The sequence below is a fragment of the Parasteatoda tepidariorum genome, chromosome 3 (assembly GCF_043381705.1).
Source record: "Parasteatoda tepidariorum isolate YZ-2023 chromosome 3, CAS_Ptep_4.0, whole genome shotgun sequence".
Taxonomy (NCBI): Eukaryota; Metazoa; Arthropoda; class Arachnida; order Araneae; family Theridiidae; genus Parasteatoda; species Parasteatoda tepidariorum.
The window spans coordinates 63,617,200-63,641,659 of NC_092206.1; the positions used below are offsets into that span (position 1 = coordinate 63,617,200).

General features: G+C 29.0%; 1 protein-coding gene across 2 annotated transcripts in view; it reads left to right on the forward strand.

Moving 5' to 3' along the window:
- LOC107447225 (sodium/calcium exchanger 3) overlaps nucleotides 1–24,460 on the forward strand; it is a 252,259-nt gene that overhangs the window by 213,003 nt on the left and 14,796 nt on the right. For both annotated transcript variants that reach the window (XM_071178742.1, XM_043039409.2), the window contains 2 exons: nucleotides 6,499–6,590; nucleotides 23,735–23,886. In XM_071178742.1, coding sequence (XP_071034843.1) covers nucleotides 6,499–6,590; nucleotides 23,735–23,886 — 244 coding nt within the window. The remainder of the gene's footprint in view (nucleotides 1–6,498; nucleotides 6,591–23,734; nucleotides 23,887–24,460) is intronic.

Sequence of the window (24,460 nt, forward strand, 5' to 3'; positions counted from 1 at the left end):
GTAAATCTTTGGTTTTACCGGTAAAACCTAAAATTCATCAAAGTGGCTTAGTAAATGTCCGAAGTATGCTTTAATATGATTCTATTTCAGATTTTTACCAAGCCTTTGCAGTGAAACAACTCCTTCCTTTAAAATCCCGAAGCAAGGGATTACTTTTCCCTGTGAAAAGATTTTCTATTTGCAGATACATTGGGTAGTGTTCCGTTGCCGGGACTGAAAAAGAATTGCCAACTCGCCGTAAATTAATTCAGAGCCACAAACGCAACCCTTTACCTTTAAGATCAATATAGGGAATACTCGGGGCAATGGTTCTTGATGTTTTTTGTAACTATCGTTGAACAGCAGACCAAATTTTGAGTTTATTCTTTTGGCAATAGTTAAAAAAATATCCCTCGTTTTGGGTTTTTACGAGAAGGAATAGGTAACTCCTAGGTCTTACCGCAAAGGCTTGGTAAGAGACCGAAATGGAATCATATTAAAGCACACTTCGAACTATTAACCAGCTACTTTAGTAAAGCCAAAGTTTTACCGGTAAAACCTAGGACTTACCAGGCTTTGAGTCTATACAGTAGCATTTATATACTATTTGAATCTTTAAGATTCTGATCGGAGAGTTTTAAAGTTCATTCTCTTTCAAACCATATAATACAAAAACTATAAGACTTTGCATTGAATAAATAAGCAATTTATAAGCAATCATATATTATTATATACAATTTTAATTTATATTATATATACAGCTAGTTAGGATATATTTTTTCTAACATTACTAAACATAAATTTTTTTTTAAGTAGTATGTAATGCCGAGACTTGCAGTACTGATCATTGTTGTCACTAAGTTAAAAATGCTATTTGTTTTAATTACGCTTAGTAAAAATGGTGTTAAATGTCTATTGAATTTTCATAAAACTATTATACACTATTACTAGCTTTTGTGCCGTTGGCCACAAAATCGTTGAGCCTCTCAAAGGGCTGTTCGGAGAATGCTTTACTTTCACTAAGTTTTAACAATCATTTATTGATTTCCGATTAAGAGTGAATCGAAGGCACTCATTTTCTCTTTAATTCAAAAAATGTTCAGGGGTATCTGGACTGATGTTTTAAAATATTTTGATTTATGGGACGATACTTATAAATCGTTAAGAAAAGTAAAGATATAAAGAAATTAATTCATTTTCAGAAACCTTGAATCTTATAAGATTGCATAATCTGAATCGTTTTGTATCTATAAGATTTTATAATTGAATATAACTTAACAAATTATTTGTCTTTCAAGTAATTTCTCTTACCGCACCAGGAGAAAAAGGGAGTAAGGCTGTTTCTCAAAGCTCTGTCGCCAAAGAAAATAAAAAAAGCCATAATTTAAGTGGCTTACACTTGAAGCAATGTGATGATTTTAAGAGCTATATATACATAATCTAGCCANTAATAAAGATACTACCTTATTCCCAGTTTCTGCAAATTTTTATGAGCCCAAGTAATACAAGTAGGAAAAAGTTTTTAAACATTAAAAAATGAGACTACAAACACTTTTCATTTTTGCAAAACTGTGGCTTTTCTCCATAATGTCGTTTCGCGCCATTTTCAAAATAAACGTAGACATCACAAATTAGAATTATGTTCTCAAATTTCGCTACATCTGATGTAAAACTTTCCAAATTATTACTGTCCAATTGAAAAATAACTTGTTAAGGTGTTTCCGTACCTAAAAATTACATTATTTTAAATTAAAAAAAAATTTGTGTAAAATTAATTGAATACAAGTGATTATATTAATCGTATTCAACTGAATATGTTTAAAATTAAACAATTACCTTCGATAAACATATTTGTTTATACATTTCTTCAACTTACATAAGTCTTATAAATTAATAATCATAAAAATATTCTTAGAAATAATTACATTTCACCCATAATGTCTCCTATTATAAAGAAAAGTTTATGATCAATAAAACTTTTTATTAGTGCAATGTATCAAATCTAAAAAAAAAATTCAATAAGAAGGCTTAGCATAAGTCACATTAATTCAGTAACCCCACATAACACTCATTAATTCCGTTCATTAAGGCAAATTAAAAGCAACAATAAAACTGAATAACGCAAACCCCACCCTTTACGTTTCTCTCATAATGCAGTGCAAGAATTTGTTCGAAATTCTAACTTAACACGCAATTCATCGTTTTACAAAGCATTTTTACTCTTTTTCTGAATAATCACGTAAAGGACGAAGACTTAATAAATGTATTGAGGTCATCACATTCATGTTTAGTGTAGGGTAGAGGTTTGGAGCGATCGCTCAATTTTTGCTTAGTTTCTTCTCTCAAAATTCAAACAGGCAGAAAACAAACTGAGAACCATACAGATTTAGAATATTTTTATTTCTTAACGAAATTCTGATATGCCAATCTGACAAAACTCTCAAGTTTTCGATTTCTTTTCTAAGCAGCTGGTTGCTTAATTTTTAGTTTGATTGATATTCCAAGAATAATTAACATTTAATATACATAAAACTATTTTTTGGGCTGTTAAATATTTTATCGAAGCATGCCGGTACCCAATTACATCCCAACGTCGCCTGATGAAATTGGTAAAATACTGAAGGAAAAAAGTGTTTTTTCCTTATAATAAAAATATTTATTTATTTAAATAAAAATATAAATTTTATATAAATCATATAAAATATAAATTTTATAAAAATCATATTTATATAAATCAATTTTATATAAATCATATTCTATATAAATATAAAAATATTATATAAATTATTATTATTATTATTTCATAATTTTTCAAATTTTATAATTATAATTTTTTTTAATTTATATTTTTTTACATTATAGTTTATTTTTTTTATATTACAATTTATAAAATTTATATTTTATAATTATAATTAAATATAAATTTTATAACAAAATATTATGTAAGTTTTGTGAATTATAAATTTAATATAAATGTTATTTAAATTTTATAAATAAAAATATTTATTTATAACATTAAATAATGATTTCTTTACTTTGATAAACATAAAGGGGTTTAAAGGAACGTAAGTCGGAACAACTGACTAGATTGATCTCAAATAAGACTTAGATCATCTTGTTTTGCATTGCTATTAGTTTCCAGTGCGTATCCTTTTAGAATACTGTAAGGTAAAGGTTTCTAGCATTAGAGACTCGTTTTAAAATTAAAATTAGAATCTGTTTTCTTCTTTCCAAATATTTAAACAATAACATCAGTTATGATAACTAGCTAATATTTCTGATTAATAAAAAAAAAGGAATTGATTGTAAATTATTTAATAGTTGATTATTTTTTATTCCTTATGTCAGTGAAACTCAATTACCAGTTTGAACGTGATAGCTACGGAGAAATGTATAGAGTTTTTACACCAATGCACATAAAAAAGCGACGTATTTTTTCATCATTGCGGGATAATTGACGCCAATGATGCTTAATACATTGTGGTAATAATTACTAAACGAAGTAGAAAAAAGGTCACGTATGAAAAAGCAAAATTAAGGAAAAATGGTACTAATTCGCTTAAGAGGCGTAAAAAATCGCCAGTCATGCTGAATTTCAGAGGATAGAGCGCTCGCCTTTCAATGAGGTGAACCCGGTTCGAAACCCAGCTAAGGCTAGTCGATTTGAATTCCGCACCCAGCTCGCACCGACTACAGTGCTGACGTAAAATATCCGCAGTGGTAGATGAATCCTGGGTTAGAGTCCCCTTGCCGACTGGCTACCCTAAGACGGTTTTCTTGGTTTTCTTCTCCATGTAAAACAAATGCGGATGAGTTCCATCAAAAAATCCTCAAATCAAATTTCTCCCAATACTTGATCCAGGAGTTCCCTTGTCTTCTGGATTGGGTTCACAATTACAAAGCTACCAATTTGAAATTTGGCTGTCGTAAACCCGAACATTGGGTTGGCTGTTCAGTGACGGGTTATAAAACAAAATAAAAGGATGCTCAATTCATTTTAGCAATAGGTACTAATTAAAACAAAAATAATAAGGATTAAAAGCAATGGTAAGCTAAAAAGCAATATTAAGAGAGTAATTGTACTATTTCGTTTAGAAAAAAAGCAAAAATTTGCCATGCTATTATTGAAGCCAAAAATGCTTAAATTATTTCGGTAATAGATACTTTTGGTATTACGATAATTCGTACAATTTTCATAGATACCAAATATAATAATATAGGTACTATTACTATATTTGGTATCTATTTTAACTGTATGTAAACTGTGAAGATGTAGTATAGATGCTGTGGAAAGAGGTTTTTTACAGGTCCTCGAAAGTGATAAGTACCAGAAAAAAAATCACTTGATTGCAATAAATATTGATTATCATGAGTTTGCCTCGTGTAACTGCATCATGCCATATACAGTTAATTTCAGTAAATATAAGTACAGTAAATATAAGAAAGTACAGTAAATATAAGAAAGTACAGTAAATATAAGTAAAATACAGTAAATATAATGAATGCAGTTAATTTTCATTTTGATGGGATGGACAACTAAAAAAGTGTATTTTACTTAGTCTAATAACGTAAAGCCACTAGCGAAAGTAAAAAGATGAAAAATAAAATGATTGGAATTATTTTTGATTTATTAACTATAAGGGTACATGTTTTTCAATTTTGTGTTTGATTTCGCAGTGATGTTCAGAACTGATTTATTGATTTTTTCCCTTTTTTTTCACTCCGTGAGAAGAACTGGTATTCAAATTGTGAACAATGTGATTTAAAATCAGTAAATGATTTTAAATCAGTAAATGTATAATAAAGTGAAACCAAACAATAACGAAACGCAATAATCAGACACATTCCCCCCCAAACCTTCGAAAAAATAGCATTTCCTCCATTTGTTTTAAAATTCTATTTTACAACAGTTTTTTTAATACTAACCAAATACCATTACACCATATGCATCAGTCTTTATGATTCTAAAAATTCCTTAAACCTCTATAACGGAAGTAAAATTTAAAAGGAAAAAAAGAACCACATCAAAAGTTATTGTGCAAAGTTAATTTCCGGCAGACATACAGTATCCACGCCATTTTATCTTGTTAATATTTTCAAGAGCGAACTCTTGAAAATACGTGCAGGTAAAAGTCAGTCTGATAACGAAGTACTGAGGGCAATTTTTATATGCAAGTGTTGACTATTCCCTAAAGGTAAGAGAAATATTTAACGACTCTTTATGGATCATTAAATGCTACTGAAGATTAGGCCAGAAGTGTAGTTAAAAGAGAGGATTATGAAGGAGTATTATCTCATGTTTAACCCTATAATTTTTCTTGCAACGTGAAATCCTTAATGGTTAAACTTTGAGAAGTACACAACGTGCTTTAGAAATCCTTTGAGGAAAATGATAAGGGAGAGTATGTTCTAATATTTTTACGAGTTTTGCTATATTAGAGACAGTTTTTTTAAAAACATTGTTGGATTATTTGGTATTAGTTAATTAGCACTAGTTAATTGATTGCGAAGAAACGATATTTTTATTTATTAGCTATGCAAGTTTAAACAGAGTTGATTTTTAAATAAATATCGAGAAAATATATTTGAAATTAAAAAGTACTCTTTTACGTTGAATTATTTTTAAATAGAATTAATGCGTTAATATGTATGGGTTTTATAAAAATTATCTTTTTTTTAAAAAATATTTACAAAAAATTGTACTATAAAATGAGAATGAAATAATAAAAACTACCGGAACACTAATACACCCGTGCCTTGATTTTAAATTCTAGAAAGATTTTGAGCGATAAAAGTAGAACATTTATTTATGAGTAACTTTATTTATTAGGAAGTTTATTTTATTAATTAATAAGTTTATTAATTCTTTATTTAATTGCATTTATTTTTTATATGAGTAAAAATAAACTTACTATTTGATGCAAATACAGAGCGTTTCGTAAAGATTGACTTAATATGTATTATTAGAAACTTTATCGAAAATGAAAACAGAAAAGAATAAAAGTGGAAAGGTAGTGTCACAAATTAATATTTAAGGGGAAAAACGAAAGCGCTATCGAAATCTGACAAATAGCTACAATTAATAGCTAGCAACTATTTAACAATACTTACTTAAATTACTACGTTACTAAATGAATAATACGTTACTAAATGAATAACTATAGTATTACCAGCCAATCGATAGAAACTATCCGAGTTTATGGTGCCATGGTTTGGTATTATATATACAGTTAAGAATGATAGAATAAAATAGAAGAACTTTAAATGGGAAAACGTGAAGGTTATCATCGGGACACATCTTTTACGATAAATGCGATATTTCTAAATAAGGAATAATTATCCTAAGATACAAATTACTCTTTATAATATATATATATATATATATATATATATATATATATGTATATATATATATATATATATATATATATATATATATATATATATTATATGACATGCAATGTATGTAAATAGGATTTTAGTCTCATATTGATATAATTTTTAATTGTTTTTTCACAGGAAAGAAATTCCCATCCAAATAGTAGATAATGAAAGTTACGAAAGGGATTCTGTGTTTTATGTAGAATTAGGTGACCCTAGAACAGAAGAAGGTATGTTTGTTTCGTTTGTTTAATTTAATGTATCATCTCATAAGTTTCATAACTGAGTTATTTTCCTTGTGGCTAGCACATAAAGTGGAATGATTTAAGATCACAATTTGTTGTTTACTCATCAAATGCAAGCAGTTACACTCTATGAACGTTTATTAGTTTTTTTAAAAAGATAATAGCAACCATTTTTTGTAGTGCTCAATTAGTAGCATGAAACTTTTACGATTCTTACCGCTTTTCACAACTTTGTAAAAACTTGATTTGTATGTAAAGAAGTTATAGTTCTATAGTCACAGGGAAATGCAAAACCACGCATAATATTTTTAAGGAAACGTACAACAAAGTTGAGTATTTGCCAAATACGATATCTGATATGATGAAAAATATGAGTTTAGATAGTACAACATTAGATCACCCAGCTTTTATTATCTGATTAAAGTGTTCCCTAGGCTGTTTAACTCCTACCCTAAGCCAATTTTGTTTTTTCTTTCACATACCTAATTTGTCAGAGTCGTTACTTAACAAATTAGTACTTGTAATTTTCGAAAATAATTTCTCTTAGCATTAATATTTTTATAGTCCTTTTTTGACGCATTTCTATTACTGCATTACAATTTTTTTCTTCTCTTTTTTAACCTTGAAATACTTAAATAAATAGGCAGCTCGTACATATTTTATTTTTTATTTTTAGCCCTTTCTGTGGCTTTACTTTTTAAATGTTATACAAAAATGGTTTAAAAGTTGAACTCGAAAAAAGAAAGGTTTATTAAATATACATTATTCTTCAACTCATAATAGTCAAACTTTACTACAATCCTTCCTTCTGAATTGGCACTTAGTACATAACTGAGTTTTACTTTTTTTAATTGAATCACGCATAGTTTAGGTTAATTGAAACACGTTTTTAAAGCACCAGTATCAACAAAATTTTATATACTTTCAAAATGCTGATTTAGCCAACCTATGTTTAACTTATTTGTGCTAACCCAAAGCAGAAAACCAAACATAAATAGTTTATAAGCCCATGCTACAAGCTTCCAATAAAACTCATCTTTGATTAAATAGAGAATTAAGTTTTCAAATCATAATGTTATAAAATATTTACTTAGTCATGTGTAAAACTCTTATTTGGTGCTCATGGACAGGTTGACAGAGGGAGTACTGAAGTAAGCAACTAACTTCAGCTGCTTACGCGTCTTAGCAATAAGGTTTTTCTTGAGGAGTAATTTCTTGCTCCAAAATTATAGCACCTCATAGCTTACAGCTTTGCTCAATGCTAAGACGTGTGCAAACAAACGAATCTATATTGTACAGTGCGCCAAAAAGACGGGCTTCCCTGAATAACTTTTGATCTAATGATCGGATCTACACGTTCAAGGACTCACACATAATGGTTCGAAGGGTTGATTTCAAATATGCCAATTAATAAGAACAGACGATATTATAAGTACGAAACCAAACACAAAACCCTACTTTCTCTGAAGAAACATGCTTTTTTTCGACTGATTCAAATTTCTGACCCTCAAAACATAGTAGGTGGCAGCAATCTAAGAAATATTGGTCACCATAGTTTATTCAGGAGTGCAAAAAATCGGTCGAATAGTTCCTGAGAAATTGAATTTTTAGAATCTGACTTTTTTGAAATTCAATTTCTTAGGAACAATTTGACCAATTTTGTATTTTGTTATATAAAATTACTTTCTCTAAAATGATGCAAAAAATTGCATACCTAACGATTCAAAACTTTTTCGACCATTCTTAAATGCACATTTAAAAATTTTCTAATCATGTTAATACAAAACAATGTCAAAATAAAGTAAAAAAATGTTAATATGCTGAGTCTGACTATAGTAACTATTTGAAGACAATTTCATTGTTTTTATTCATTTTTATTGTGTTTATTAGTTCTTTTTTTAAATAACTTTTCAATATGTACCTTTTTTTGTACACTTAAAATTTCGTTATGTTATTAACAAGATTTGTTTGATTTTGAAAACAAGAACTTTAACAGCTAACTACTGCCAAAAACCGACATTCTTTCATACAAGTTTTGGACCTAGTTCAGAGAAAGGATAATACATTTTCCTAAATTAAAGCAACTGCATGCAATTAAACGATTACTTAAAATGAATTGTTTTTTTACTAAGTTAAAATAAATGAAAGTAAGACCATCGTTTTAACTATTTTTCCCCCACATTAAATTTTACAATATTCTAATAATAATTCCATTTTCGCCCGACTAAATTAAACTTTGAAACTATTTTAATATACGATAGAAATCGTTTTTCTAAAATTGGTGATCTAAATCTATTTCTTTGAATAAAAAATTAAGACTTCATTTCCTTCAAAATGAATTGAAAAAATGATGTGGAAAATGCAATCGTAGAACATGTGTTGCAAACAAAGTAGTTTATTTAAAGTTGAAAAAATCTGAGGGAAAAAAGTTAAATGTTTTTGGCTGAATGGAGAATTTCATCCGTAAATCAAACTTTCTTAAAAATAAATTAAACTGTTTGAATGTTTAAATGCATGTTTAAGCCCGGTTGCTTTCTTTGTTGTTGTTTCTTCTGGAAAAAAGCATTGCATGATTTATTTTCTATTAAAAAAGCAACGCTTTATAGGAAATTCAGAACTACAAACTTTTCTCTTTTTCTTCTTTTACGCAATGAAATTGCCTAACTGTAAAAATATTTTTAGTTTGCCTTTTTTTCCTATCAAAAATAGTGTAATACTTTTTCAAAAATTGCTTCTATCTAAATAAAAAACACATTACATTTGCTTTTAAAGTAAAATAGTGAAGAAAAACACACATGGCTCTATTATTATAACTAAAAGATCTACCGAGTGTCTTAAAAATGACCGACACTTTGAAAAATCAATTAAGAAATTCGATAGGAGACAGAAATGTGCAGTAAATATTAGAGTTCTTTAAAATTCTTTTTCTCAGAAACTATTCGACCAATTTTACTAAATTTTTGTATTTCGCCATGTAAATTCACTTTAAAAAATGGTAAAAAGCTGTATAACTTACAATTCAAAATTTTTTCGACTGTTATTAAATAAAAAAAAAATAATACTAAAATTTATTTTTTGTATGGAATTGTCGTTTGGATAAACGTATTTCATAATTGTGTATAAAATGTGTGTTAAATCCCTTAAACTTTTTCTCAGATGTGGTGAAATACGCAAAAAGTAAAATAATAGTAAGGGGTCCAAACTTCGGATTGCTCTTCCGTCCAAAATATGGGAACCATATTTCTCAGATTGCAGCTACCCACTACATTTTGGGGGTCAGAAATCCGAATTCGTCGAAAAAAAGGTATGTTTATTAAGAGAAAGTATGTTTTGTGTCTGATTTTGCAACTTAAAATATCGTCCGCACATATTAATTAGTATATTTGAGGTCACCCCTCGAGCCAAGTGTTTCCTAAACTTTTGAGGAAAAATTTGACGAAATTTCACTGGCAACAATCAAATATTAATTCTTGATAAAAATCTCTATCAATGTTATTTCTTTCAAAATTACGCATAAGGAGTTTTTTAATAAAAAAAAGAAGAAATTCATGTTTACATGCTGTTTCCTGGCAGCATGCATTATATTTCGTGCCAGTTGGCAACTCCTTTACTAATATAAAAATTAAAAAGATTATATTTAATCACGCTTAATTATTAGACTATTATCATATATCATAGCTATTATGTGTATGATAGCATAGCACTATCCCAGTTTTAAACCTTTTCTTTTGAATTATGCTTTTTTGAATCAACAAGGAAAAAATCGCGAATTTGGCATGGTTTTGCTTCCAGCGGTTTGTCCATAAAAATTCCATTGTTGTCGTCTTCATTATTTAAAAAAAAAATAAACAAAACAATAAGAATGACTTAACAGCTACCGTGCAACTGTTCTTCAAAGATAACGTTAAAATTCATTTAATGCCGTATTTTTAATTTAAAAGTCGGTTTGGAATCTAATTAAATGCTACCACCATTATAAAATAATGCTTTAGAACTCACCCGTTCCTTAGGTAAATGTAGTGATAACTTAAATTCTTCTTTTCATTAATATTTCAGTTTGAATTATGCAAGCCACAATAAACTAAATTCAAATTACTTAGTCAGGAAAATGCTTTTTCGCAATATTATTATTGCAAACAGCAGCAACTTATCTAACTACAAAAACGAGCACCTTTTTTCAAGAACTACCAAAATTATTTTATTTCGTCATTCTTAATGTAACAATCGTTTCTAAGCTAAACTCATAAGAATTGAGTATTTAAGCTCCATATCTGTTTCTATGATGTTTCCTTGTCTATTTTTCTTTAGTAATGCATTTACTATTTGTAGGCATGCAGACAAAGCGTAGGAAATAAAATAATACGTAAAAAACACGAGGAAAGTGAAGGAATAAACCGAAACGTAATATTACGCCAAAAAGACGTGCACAAAATATTATATTGCGTAACATTACGTCAAGGAAATAGGTTAAATTAATATTTGTGAGGCTATAGTTTTTATTTTCCAAATTATTCTCGTCTCCAATTTTAAATTTTTTCGAGGAAAATGGTTGTATGACAGACAGAAGAAGAGCATTGGGCAAAAATAAAAAACAAGGTAAAATCAATCATAGACGTTTTTTTTTTAAAAAATTCGGAACAAAAGAAATTTTTTAATCTTAAATAGGTATTCATAGCATGACTTATTTTTATAGGCAATTTTCCACTTAAAGAAGCTAAATAACTGATTCAGAGTGCCTTAAAATACCATAATAGTGAATTTTTAAAAAAAAAAAAACGAGATTTTGAGAAAAACGTGTTTAAATTATGATAAAATCAACGCGCTACATTAAGTTATAGATAAGTTTGTAAAAAGCATTTTAATCCGTCAAGAAAATATTGAAAAATAGATAGATTTTGAAGTATGAAGAATTACTTTGCCTTAATTTAACCATTTTTTTAAAAACTTTTATTCGAAATAGACCTTCAACGATGTTTTGCAATAAAATTGTAACACAAAATAAGTTTTTTTGTATATAATAGCTTTCAAAATTTGCGTCCAGAAAATTATATTCGTAAATTCGTATTAATTTAGTTAAACCCAAAAATGATAAAATTAACTTTGAATTTTGAAACAATATTCATTGTTACAATGTAAAGTTAACTTCCGGAAATCTGTACTTATATAAGTGAAAATGTATGTAAATACAGTGTGGTTTTTGATAATCATTTTCATCAAAATCTCTTTCGGAACTACAGTGTTGTAATTAATACATCCCGTCAATAACATTTTTCTTTTTGTAATCTACTTAACTTCTAAACCCCTTACTCTTAATTGAATAGAATTTCATTCGTTTGATCATAACCGAAATCTTATCAAATAAATTACTGTCTACGAAATTTGGTTCTCAGCCAAAATAGAAGACCAGTGTTGAAAAGGGCATTGTAAAAAGTTCTAAAGCATATTTAATATAATTTATATGTGTGTTTATACTCTTGTACGAAATATACTTTATACATTTTCGAAAAGTAACATATTTGTAGAAACAAATAAGTTTTCTCATGTACAAATGCTCAACATTATAAGAAATCCCTCTAGTCTTAATCATTTCAATGAAGCTATACATGTTCTATATATACTAAATATATAAGTAATTTTTACTGCAAAATTAAGATATACCATTTATAGAGGAAAAATGCACAGTCAGACAGCAATGAGTCTTTGTTTATATCGTAGACTTAATTTCTTCTTCTAAACTGAGAATAATAGAGAAGGCTTAAATTCAGCTCTTTATTTCTCACTTTGTTTCCAGCAAAATCTTTGCGTAGAAACGGATAGGTCATTTCTTTATTTTTTATTTTTTGTATGAACGAAAATTTGCGAGTACATAATCTCAGGAAGCATGTAATGAAATTTCGTATGACCAAAACTTGGTGAGAAGAAAACTTCGCTAGTACTCCGGATATGAGTTAAAAATACTTGTGTAAGGAAAATTTTTATAAATAAACATCTTATTGCTGCGTAGAAATCTGTGTTTCTGTAATCCGTCATTTTTTATATTATCATTTATATGAAGGAGAAAGTAAAGTATTCCTGTAATAGCCCGTTCTGGGCCAGGGGTTATGAAGGTTAAGGTTCGACAATTTCGTGGTGAACAATATTACTGTGGTAATGTGGTCAGTACTGCACACAGACCGCCTTTACTTCTCAGACAAGCTGGTACCCATCGAACTAAAGCTGGGTGAGCTTCAAGCCGTTATTGGGGATCGAACTCCAGTTCATTGCTTTAACCACCGAGCTACCGCGACTCTTATATCTAGGTAATAGCATTAATTTTATATTGATTAATCCGTATAAGTAAGAATTTTTTAATTCCACGGACATTTTTTACACATTTAGTTACACAAGCACGCTTTAATGCTATCGCGATAATAAGTTTTCATTCATGCTAAGTCGGATTGGTATTATTGTTTAAAAAAATAATAAATTTTCTAGGTTATAATTTTTTTAAATTTTTTCATGTGAAGTCTATCATAAACTAATCTATAAAATTAACGTTGAACGATTATTAATACTTTATATACAGAAATTCATGTTAAATGATTGCTATTATTTCATAAACAGTAATTAACGGTGAACGATTGTTATAAAAATTGAAGCATAATCGGCAATGAACCAAAATGCGATGCAACCTTAATGAGGATCTAAACCGAACCCTATTATCCTCCAAGTTGACCATTGCACCACGTAATCAAGTCTTACAAAATGTGATTACAGGGTGCAGTTTAGCACTATATTCAAGATGCAATGTCTTTGAACCAAATTAAAGCTGAACGCGATTTAAAATTTCTAACTGCGCATCGAACATATATTCATTCCTATGGGTTTTTCTCTTGTGCTGTGAATAAAAAAATGAAAATAGTATGCGAATTATATTTCCATGAACAAAATTATTATCATAAATATTTCTTCTGCATTTTCAATGACTACGTATTACTTTTATATCAGCATATAGTGCACAAATAAGTACAAAATTCTTCTTCGAAATTCTAGAACTCTTATGATGAGAGCAGTAAAAATGGAAAACGTGGTTTAAATATGTATGAAGAATGGAGATATGAAATTCGATTTCGAAGACGTGTGTATTCGATTTTTTCTTCCAGTTTCCTCTTTGATCATTTATTCTAGAATATTATGCTCTTTGCCCAAGAGAATTGTTCTAAACTGTTGAACAACCACTAAGTTTATTTCAGAAATGGCACTTACAATATGTTCTGTTGATCATAAATGAAAGAATAAGTTAACATTCAACGACATGGCATTTTAAATTAAAATAGGTAAGCGAAAATATTCGCATCGAATTTTTAATTCTATTTCAATTAATTGTGTTGCAAAATATAATTACTTGTAATCTAATGAAAATTTTAACTGATAATATTAGTAGATAATTAGTTTAACAGTCGCTGTAATAATAATTAGGTTAACAGTCGCTTGTTGAAGCCTTATGACTACAAAGTTAATGCTAATTAGGGCTGCTTCCAAACCTCTTGAAAAAGTGGCTTGGCAAAGAAATGAGGGGGCGAGGCATATTTAATTCCCTGCTGCAAAGTTAGTTTAAATTTATTGCATTTAACTTTGTATTAACCTTCTTAAAAAGTTTTTACTACGATCAACATGCCATGAAACACTTGTTCTAAATCTTATTTGTGCAATTTATGCTCATTGTAAATATAATAGGCTTCAATAAAAATATGAAATTTCCCCACTTTCTACACTTTTCTCCCCTCCGTTGCCATGGTTTAGGCAAATCATGAACTTAGGCGTAAAACTTACTTGCTTTATTACAATATTACGGAAACTGGTATTTTTCTACTATATAATGATAAAAATGACGTAATAAATCAATATCTGAAACAAAAAAATTTAATTGAGACATACATTTTCAGTTAAGTTTAATATAAATTCACATTATCGTTATTTTACAAACCAATGCTAAATTGTGCAAGCAGATATTAAATAGTAAATTAAAGTAGGAATCTTGATGAACTCCACTTGAATCTCTAAATGTATTTTCTCAATATTTTTAAATGATGACTTTTCTAACGTCTATTAGAAATCATAATCTTTATTAGTCTTAGAAATATTATAACTCATAGTAAAAGATTAAGTAGAATAAGCAGATTACTCTACTTAAGTCTGGTCGATTATGAACCCGGAGTGAAAACAAAGCTAGAAGTTTTGCAATTTTTAGAATTCAAGAATTCAAGAAATTTTTTATACATAATAAAAAATACGATTACTAGGTACGATTACTATACGATTACTACTATTATATTAGGAAGAAAAACTATTGAAGGAAATTTAAAAAAAAAACAATGAATAGTTCAGTTTACCACTAATCCAATCTTACCATGCGAAGAACTATTTACACTGCCCAAAACAATTAAAGGAATATTGAGGTTGTGGGATGATGTTGCACCTGGAGAATTGTTTGAATGATTGATACATTATAGAGAGACGTAGTAGGCTATATGAGATAAAAATTACATTTGTTTCGCAGAAAAAATGCGTTTTATTGACCATTTGGGTACAAAAGGAAAAAAAACAATTTTTGCATGAGAAAAACAAATAAAAAAAGTCGTTTCCTTAAAAGAAATTAGTTTCCCTGGACTGCCAACAACGATGAACACTTTTGAGGCATCGAGTCAATGAGATTATTAATGAGGGGCTAGGATACTCTGTCACACTCCTCCAGAGTAGCTCTTTCCAGTTCTTGAAGAGTTTGTGGGGGTAGTCCAGCAATTCTTCTGCCGAGAATGTCCCAAACATGCTCGATTGAGTTCATGTCCGGAGAGCACCCTGGCCAATACATTCGTATAATTCATTCTTAAAAAAGGAAATCATTCACGAAGTTAGCACGATGTGGCCTGCAATTGTCGTCCATTTACATGAAATCATCTCTAATTGCTGCAGCGTAAGGGACTACAATATTCTCAGGATCGGCGTCCGTCAGACCCATATCTAATGATATGGAGATCAGTCCGCCCATCAAAGGAGATGCCAACATAGACCATCACTCTCCCACCGCCAAATCTTACACTTTCTTGCATGAATGCAGGATTGTTTTTGGTGCCACGTTCCCTCCAGATGAAAATACGCCTATTATTAGGATGAACAGAAAAACGGGACTCGTCAGAGAAAAGAATATTGCGCTATTCATTTCTCCGCCAGTTCACATGACCTGTTGCCTTCTCCCTGCTGGCGTGACATTGCCTTGCTGCTAACGTGACACACACCATTTGTCGGCGAGCATACAGACCTACAGCGTGAAGGCGGTGTCGGATAGTTTGTGTCGAAACTGTGGTGCAGTAGACGAGCGTAGGTACTGCTGAAGAAGAGTGAGATTCATATTTCGGTGTCTCTGAGCCGTTAGCGTTAAATAGCGGTCTTCATTGGGTGTTGTTGCAAGTTAATGTCCTGATCTTTGGCATGCCTTTCAAGTCTCTAAGAAACGGTTCTAGATCCTGGAAATCACACTTTGTGAAACACCAATGGCTTTCTGCTACTGCGGCTTGTGTTTGGCCCCCTCAAACCAGCTAACAACTCTCCAAGCTTCTGATTCGGTTAAATGAGACATCACACTCATCGAAACAACGTGCTTACTGAATGTTGATCTTTCTTTTCGTCTTTGTCTACATTAAGTTGAAAGTCAAATCAAATTAGCTGCCGCAAAAGCTCCTTCTTCGACACTAAACTCAAAATTTGCATGCTGCGAAGTTTGAAAATAAGAAAAAATTGCATTTGGGACTCTCTTTTTTTTATTTTATGCACACAAAAAATTGTCTTATACCGTTATTTTATAAAAGGCTTACAATATCCTTTAATTGTTTTGAGTAGTGTAGTATCTAATTACAAAATTTCGATTGATTGATTGAATGTAGAAGTTTTATGGCACAAGATACAAAATTTCGATAATATGAATTTATATTTATTTTAAATGAAAAATTATGTGTGCAGGGTGATTCTAAAAAGATGGGCAAAATTTTAAGAAGTGATAGTACACACCCAAGCAAACAATTTTTATCGAAGAATGCATGGTCGAAAACAAAACGCAAAACCGTTAGAGGGCGTCAAAGTTTATGTTCTTATATGAGGCAAAAACACACAAGGAAGGATGAAGTTAAGTTATTAATGCAAATTTAATGTCATGTGATTACAATAAGTGTTCAAAACAGTGGCCGGCAGCGGCTATGCACGCAGTACAACGGCGAAGAAAAGATTGGTGAACATTCTGAAACACACCAGGCGTATCACGAACTTTCCCTGCAGCGGCCGAAAGCTTGGCGACAAGTAACGCAGTGCAGTAATTCGCAACAGGAATGGAGCTCTCACGTTTGAATTAAACAACTTTCCAAACGCGCCAGCACCTTTGCGTTTTGTTTTTGACCATGCATTCTTTGATAAAAATTGTTTCCTTGGGTGTGCACTATCACTTCCTGAAATTTTGCCCATCTTTTTAGAATCACCATGTATATGTCTTAATTAAAATTGTTTTGAATTAAATATTGTTTCATTATAGTAATTTTATTATAATATAACAGAAAAATGTCAGTGTTCGTAAGATTTTTATAAAAACAAATTAGATCTATTTTGACCGCACTTCACCATCCTTGTTAACGGAAAAGCTGTGTCGTGAAGAAATTAAGAAAAAGAAACAAGTTTTAAAATTATGCGAAAAGTAAATCAAATCTTACTACTACTAAATTACTGTTAATGTAAAATAAAAATCTGAGAAACACTCTTATTTAAGTTGAACAAATTTGCATCACCAGAACTGCAGTCGGATTCAAATTAAATTAGGCTATCAAAGTGAATAGTACATTTTCAGAAAATAAAAAAAGGGAATTTCATTGAATACTTGATTTGCTGACTTATTTAAAACTGACTTTGACAAACTTCTTTGAATAGAAAAATATTATTTTTAAAAAGGTAAAAGCTGACAGAAGTGAAGAAATGCAGTTCGTAAAAATTTGATTGTCAGCCAAAGAAATCGATTGCAACCTAAATAAAATTATGGATGTAAATTCAGTTTGAGTTTTGTATGATTTCTGATATTTTACAGATATGAATATCAAGTACAATTTGGTGTAATTTATTTACTTGGCTCTTATGCTGCCTCTTTTTCTATTTTCTTTTTCTTGACGCATATAGGCTATTTTTAGGCTATAGGCTACATAGGCTAATTTTTAAAAATAAAAGATTTGAACTACAAAATTAATCTTTATATGGATAGTGAATTTAAAAAATATAATTAGAACGTTTTTACTGTAATCAATGACGAAATAAATATTCTAATAACTTCCCGTTCTTTTAATTTGGAATTTCTTATTCCCAGTCTCATTAAAAAATTAGTAATAGTAGATGAGAATTGGAAAATATTAATATTTGATTATTTCTTCCTCAAATCTTTTTATTTTTGAAAAAAGCATGTACGTGAAAAGTGCATATTTATGGAGTATCATGTTTTTTAATTAATTAATTTATTTTGAATACGATTAAATGATAAATAAGGAACAAAGTAAATATAGAATCCAGAAATGAAACTATATTAACTTATATTTTTCTTTTACACTTAATAAACTTCATTTTGTCCTCTCCGTTTCATTATGAAGAAATAAATATAATTTTGCATATATTTTACTTTTTTCAGAAGCACGAAAGCAAAAAATAATGTTATCTAATTGCATTAGTTTATGGAATATAATTGATTTTTTTTAAAATTTGCTTACATAAAATATATTGTTCATAAAAAATGAATCTCTTTACGCTGGAACATATTACAAAAAAAATATTTTAAGATACCTTGAAACTTTGAATGTAGATTTTGTATAATGTTAGCTATGTTTTGAAATAAAAGGTAAAGTTTAAGGCAGAATTTATTATTTTTGTCATGCTTAATAAGCAGAATATCACGTTTTAATATCACGTGCTTAATATAACGTTTAAATAAGTACGTTTAAAATTTTTCCTCAAAAACACAATATTGAACTACATATTTAGTTAAATAAATAATTCCAAGAAACTTAAGAGGTAAGATATTACTTTATTAAAAACTTCATTTGTTTCAAAAATATACAAATTGGAAATAACAGTCCACATGCGTTTCAAGCGCTCAAAAACCAACGCCTATTTTCAAGACTTGCCAGACGTGAATGAGAAGAAACTAAAAACATTTGAAATAAAAAACGTAAAGTTGCCAACAAAAAAATGAAAAATGTAGGTAAGAGACAAAACTACAAAAAGCTACAGTAGCCGAGAGAGAAAAAGATGAAACACAGAACAAAAACCACTGTGACCGAGAGAGGTAAATCAGGAACAAACCTTCTGTGTCTGACATATTTTAAAGATTTTAGTTCAAAACACATATAACCATCTTATCTAAAATTTTATCGTTTATGCTTTATAATTTTTTCTAGAACTGCTGCCATGACAAACAATTTGAGGTTTTATGCTCAAATTTGCCCTTATTTGTTTTTTAAAAAATTGCTTTAGATTTACATTTTCAGCACACTTTCATACAAAAATTGAAATTAGAAATTTAATTAAAGTAGAAAAATTGTGCCGATTCCAGTCACACACCTTAAATATTCGGATTTCAAAATGAAATTATATTTACTTATATAGATCTTTTGTCCTTTATAGAACTCATTTAAGATCATTCCTAAATGTTATTTTATTATGAATAAAAAATAGTGCAAATAGAAAGATAACGCGCAGTTCCCAACAAACATACAGCTTGTCATAAAATAATAAATAACTCTTATCCCATGATGAGAAAATAGATAGAAAATTCTGGAAAGTATAGTCTTCTTTACATGAATAGCAACGAAAAAATAAATATTTAACTTATCGCTACCATGCAGGTGTTAAAAACTGTTAGTCTTCTGGTTTTGCAGTTTTCTTTTATTCTGGCAATAAAAATGTTCTCTACGATGTTTTCGTAGAATTTTCGTCTTCCAGATTTTGTTCCCTTGAGTTTATTTTTTTCGATGTTTCTTAGTTCGAGTGTAAACTTCCAACCTTCTAATTTTAAAAGTGTTGTTCAAATAAATGTTCGAAACGGAAAACCCTGAATAGTTTCCTTAATGGTCCTTGGAGGGTGATCCCATATATGCTATTTAATTAGTGCAGGCGATATTTTAAGTTACGAAATCAGACGTAAAAATGTACTTTCTCTGAATAAATATATATTTCTTCAATATTGCTCGAAGCGAGAAGTTTTTTAAATCAAATCATATTAGATAGCATAAACGTTTTCGGGATTTGGGGGGNTTTTGGGGGGGGGGGTTAGCGAACAAGAGACGAAGTTCATTATTATAAATTATTCTTTTAACAATGTAATATTTTAAATGTATCATTGCATTAGTGACATTGAAATAGCAACATTCTTAGCAAATACGAAAATTTTAAAATTCAATTTCTCTGAAACTATTTGACCGATTTTGCTCGACTTATTTGGCCATATTAGTATTTCGCCATATAAAATCTACAATCTGCCTGTAATATCGCATTCCTTTAAATGCAATGAAAATTTGTATACCTTGCTAATCAAAATTCTTTCGACTAAAAACATTAAAATATTAAGCAACTTTTTAAATTATTGTCGTATGAAATTATCTTTGGACAAACAATTTTATAATAACGTGCAAAAGTTTTTTCGAAATGCACAAACAATAAGATTGGTATTAAGGGTTCCAAATTTGGTATAACTCTCCTAACCAAATTATTATGACCCTATTTCCAAGATCGCGGTTACCCCCTATATTTGGGGGATAAGAAATCCAAATGTCTTATTTCTTAAACTTAATGGTATGTACCTTATTCTTAAGCTTAAATATAGTCTGCACTAATTAACTAGCATGTTTGTGGTCACTTCCCTCGAACCATTAAAATTGAGTCTAAGAAAGGGAAAAATAGATTATTAAATCAGAAGTTATTCAGAGTGTTTCTTTTTCTTCGCTTTTTTTTATCATACTTTAGGAATAAGCAATAATAACAACAGCAGTTAGAATATATTTTTTTTCTGTAAATAAAATATTTATTTACCTGTTTTTTTTGTTGTTGTTTTTTCGTCGTTTCATTTTACTTTTGTAGCTTTTTTTTTCTTTTTCCCCTGTAAAAAGCATAAAAGAAAAGGAAATACAAATCTTACTTAAGAATATAAAATATATTCATATTTTTTAAATATAGAATTTTACAAAATTACTCATAATATATCTTTTACAGATAGGCACATATGATTTGAGATTTTACTTTTTATCAAGAATTAAAAATAAATAAAAAAAAAAGTGTTAAATGAATTTAATTGGCGTGAAATCATATCCAGCGTGAAATCGTAGCTTCGTTAGTCTCATTATCATGCTTTATTCGAAACATTTATTAATGCTATTCATTATCTTCACTTAATTAGAATGATTTTTTTTTAAAGTTCTCCCTCAGGCGCTTTTGATGATCTTCCTGAATTATGTTTTTTTTTGTAATTGCTTAGTGATTCTTTTTTTCACATAAAAAACTTTAAAATATTTTAGTGCTTCTAAAAAATTTAAACTGAATAGAAAGGCGTTAAATAAGCTTGTAGTATTTTCTTTAGTATTTAACTTGTTATAACAGTTGAACACCCATCATTTGTTGCTAAAAAATTGAAACAGTTTATTGTTTCCAACTTTATTCTTTCGAAAATTTTGAAGTCTAAAAAATATTTACTTTTCAAAAACTTATTATTTCTATTTTAAATCAAGATTTTTTTATTTGAAAATTACATGAGAAAGTTGCATGACCATGCAGTATTTAATTAACGTTTCCTCGCGGATTTTATGTTTGAATTCCAAAATTTATTATAAATTGTCACTAGATTAACCTATCACTAGATAAACCTATTATGGTTGACCTTGCGACACTTGAGATACATTAAATTTCAAAACAAAGTTGAGAGTGTAAAATAACGAATAAAAAATTAATACAAAATATTCATAACGTTTGAAATTTAAAAAATATTACATTTAGATTTCCTAGATTTATTTTTAATGATTAGTTGAAAATTGATATGAGTCTTTATCAATAAAAATTAATAGTTTCATGTAATTTCCTAGAAACTTTAATGTTACATTGCATAAATAATTTTTGATGTTATAATTCAAAATAATTCCTACTTCATCTAGCTTGGAGTCTATATTTTCTATTCAAAAGTTAAAATTCAATATTTGAGTATCATTAAAGAAAAAAACCAAGGTTTTCATGTCTCTACTGGGCAACTTATATCTTATACATTTCCCATTTATTTATTTTTTCTCTTTAACCTCAATCTAACACGGAATTTATAGAATCTTTGTTTATAATATTTCTCAATGTTAATAATAATAATTTCTAAGATCCAACAGATGGCGCTCTGTGCAGTAATGTAAAAGGATTAATTGTATTCAGTTTCCTCTTAGGTACTTTAACATTAACCTCATACCTTTTTTGTTATTAAGTATATTTTCTGCTAAGAGTGTTTTGTAATGATTTGAGCTCCGAGATCATCGTATTTAACAACATTACCTAGAGTTAAAATTTAAAATATGTATTTCATGTATCTACCTGAAAAAAAATTAATTTTTTCTGGTAATTCAGGCTCTTATTCTTTTTTGCTCTTGCTACATTACATTTTTTAAACTTTGAAACTGCAATTCGCTTTATATTTTTGTTTTTAAAACAATTTAAATTTACGTTTATGTCCGCAAAAATAAAATTTAATTCCCATTTTCATAGACCTGGATATTTATTTTATTTTGATTGAAGTTTCATTTAGTAAATGCGGGATGGACTATAGTGATAATTCTTTTTAGCGATTTAAAAGTTTGAATTCCCGGAAAAAGCTCTTTGTTATGTTTCCAAAACCTCATTATGCAGATTAAAGCCATATATTCAAAGAAATATCTAGCAGTAGTGATATATTCTAACGTAACGAATATATTTTCTACAGCAAAAACCTTTTAAAGAAAGTAAATTTTATTCTTAAGTAATTTATCTACAATGCATTCTAAAGGTAATCTATCTACACATTGATCGTTCCTGTGATATTTCAGAAACATCGCTGTATTTTACTGTCTTTTAGAAATTAAACTTATTTCAGTTTCATAAACTAATGTTATTTATTAATCATATAGCGATTCTCTATTCCTCCTATACTGCAAAATTTTTTAGTGTATCTTACCACCAAAAATGATGGCAACTACTTTACGCAAAGTACTGCCACCATGACATAATTGTGTACTTGTACTTCGGGACGAAGATCACGGATACCCACACATCTGACCTATGACGTCAGCGCCAGCTGACCGTTTATGAGCAAAATGTCATGTTAAAGTTGAGTTAAGTTTCTCCATATAAGTTAGAACGTTAATTAAAGAGAAATTTATTAAATACAGCGCCATATCTCACATCAGATTTGTTGAAACAAAATTTTCTCACTTTCTTCTTTTACTTAACTTAGATTTATTATTTATCTGGGTATTTTATTATAGCCGTGATATATTTTTGTTTGTGCTCCTGGCACCTTCGATGCATAATTAGGTTGTTTATGTTATACGGGGCTTCGTGCCTATCTTTGTGTTAAATAAAAAAATATACTGTGAAAGAATTGAAAACTTTGCGTAAGAATATGTCTCGTAAGAATGATTGCTTCAATTCAATTGATTAAAAAGAACATTATATTAAAGTATATTAAACATAACATCTTTTATATAAGTGCCAAATAAAACTATACCGAAAAGTTACTATGTTACTAAATGTAAATTTGAATAGCTATCGGTGTTTATACAAATCAACTTAATGCCTTACTTTGCAACTGAATTCCACTTAATACTTCAAATTTTTAGTTAAATCTATGTTCAAAAATATAAATTCATCTTGAAAAAAATATTGTACGAAAAAAGCTTACGTTAAAGAAGTCTACCGTGCACGCACGTTATCGGAAATGTATGCTAAATCCATTCCATGCTGGATTTCAAATTTGGCGGCAAATTTGGCATATTAAAGTAGTTTTACGTATCTATAATTACTATACGACTTATTTTTGTTTCATTTATTCATTTAATAAATATATCTTTCAGATTATATTAAAGAACAATCTGGACAAATCTTAGATGAGCATCGGCCCACTTCAGAGTTGACAGAAGCAGAAAAAGTTGCTTTGCTGGGCAAACCTCGTTTAGGTGATAATTATAAAATTCAACTGCGCATTAAAGAAAGCAAGGAATTTAAGGTAACATATTACTTTTTTTTTGAAATGCTAAAGAGAAAAAAGTTGGCCTTTGTATTACAATTAAGAATTAAAGTTTTACAGATCATTTACTATAATATCTATGATGAGTTAATAGTAAACTTTTTTATTCAAAATGAACTTATATAAAATTTTACATCAACAATTTACTAAAGAAAACTATTTTATTTATGAATAAAATAGATGTCAAGATTTTTCACAATTTCTCCGTTCTCCACACTTTTCCTCTCTGTTTACCATGGTTTAATATCTTACTCCCCCCCCCCTATTGCCATAAATTTCAACTTCTTAGTAAAAAATACCTACGTAAAGGAAAAGGTACGATTTGTCGAAACCATGGTTACGATAAGTGGAAAATATTTGAGGGCGGAATTGTGTAACCTTAAGGTACCTATAGTAATTAGAAAGAGTATATGAATGTTTATAACAGAAATGCATTACTTTTCTTGCTGGAATTTCTTAGACACGATTAATCTACAGTGTGTTGAGCATTATTTATTGTTTTATAAATTCTAATGCTTGTTCCATAAGTGTAATTGATTATAAAATTTTATTT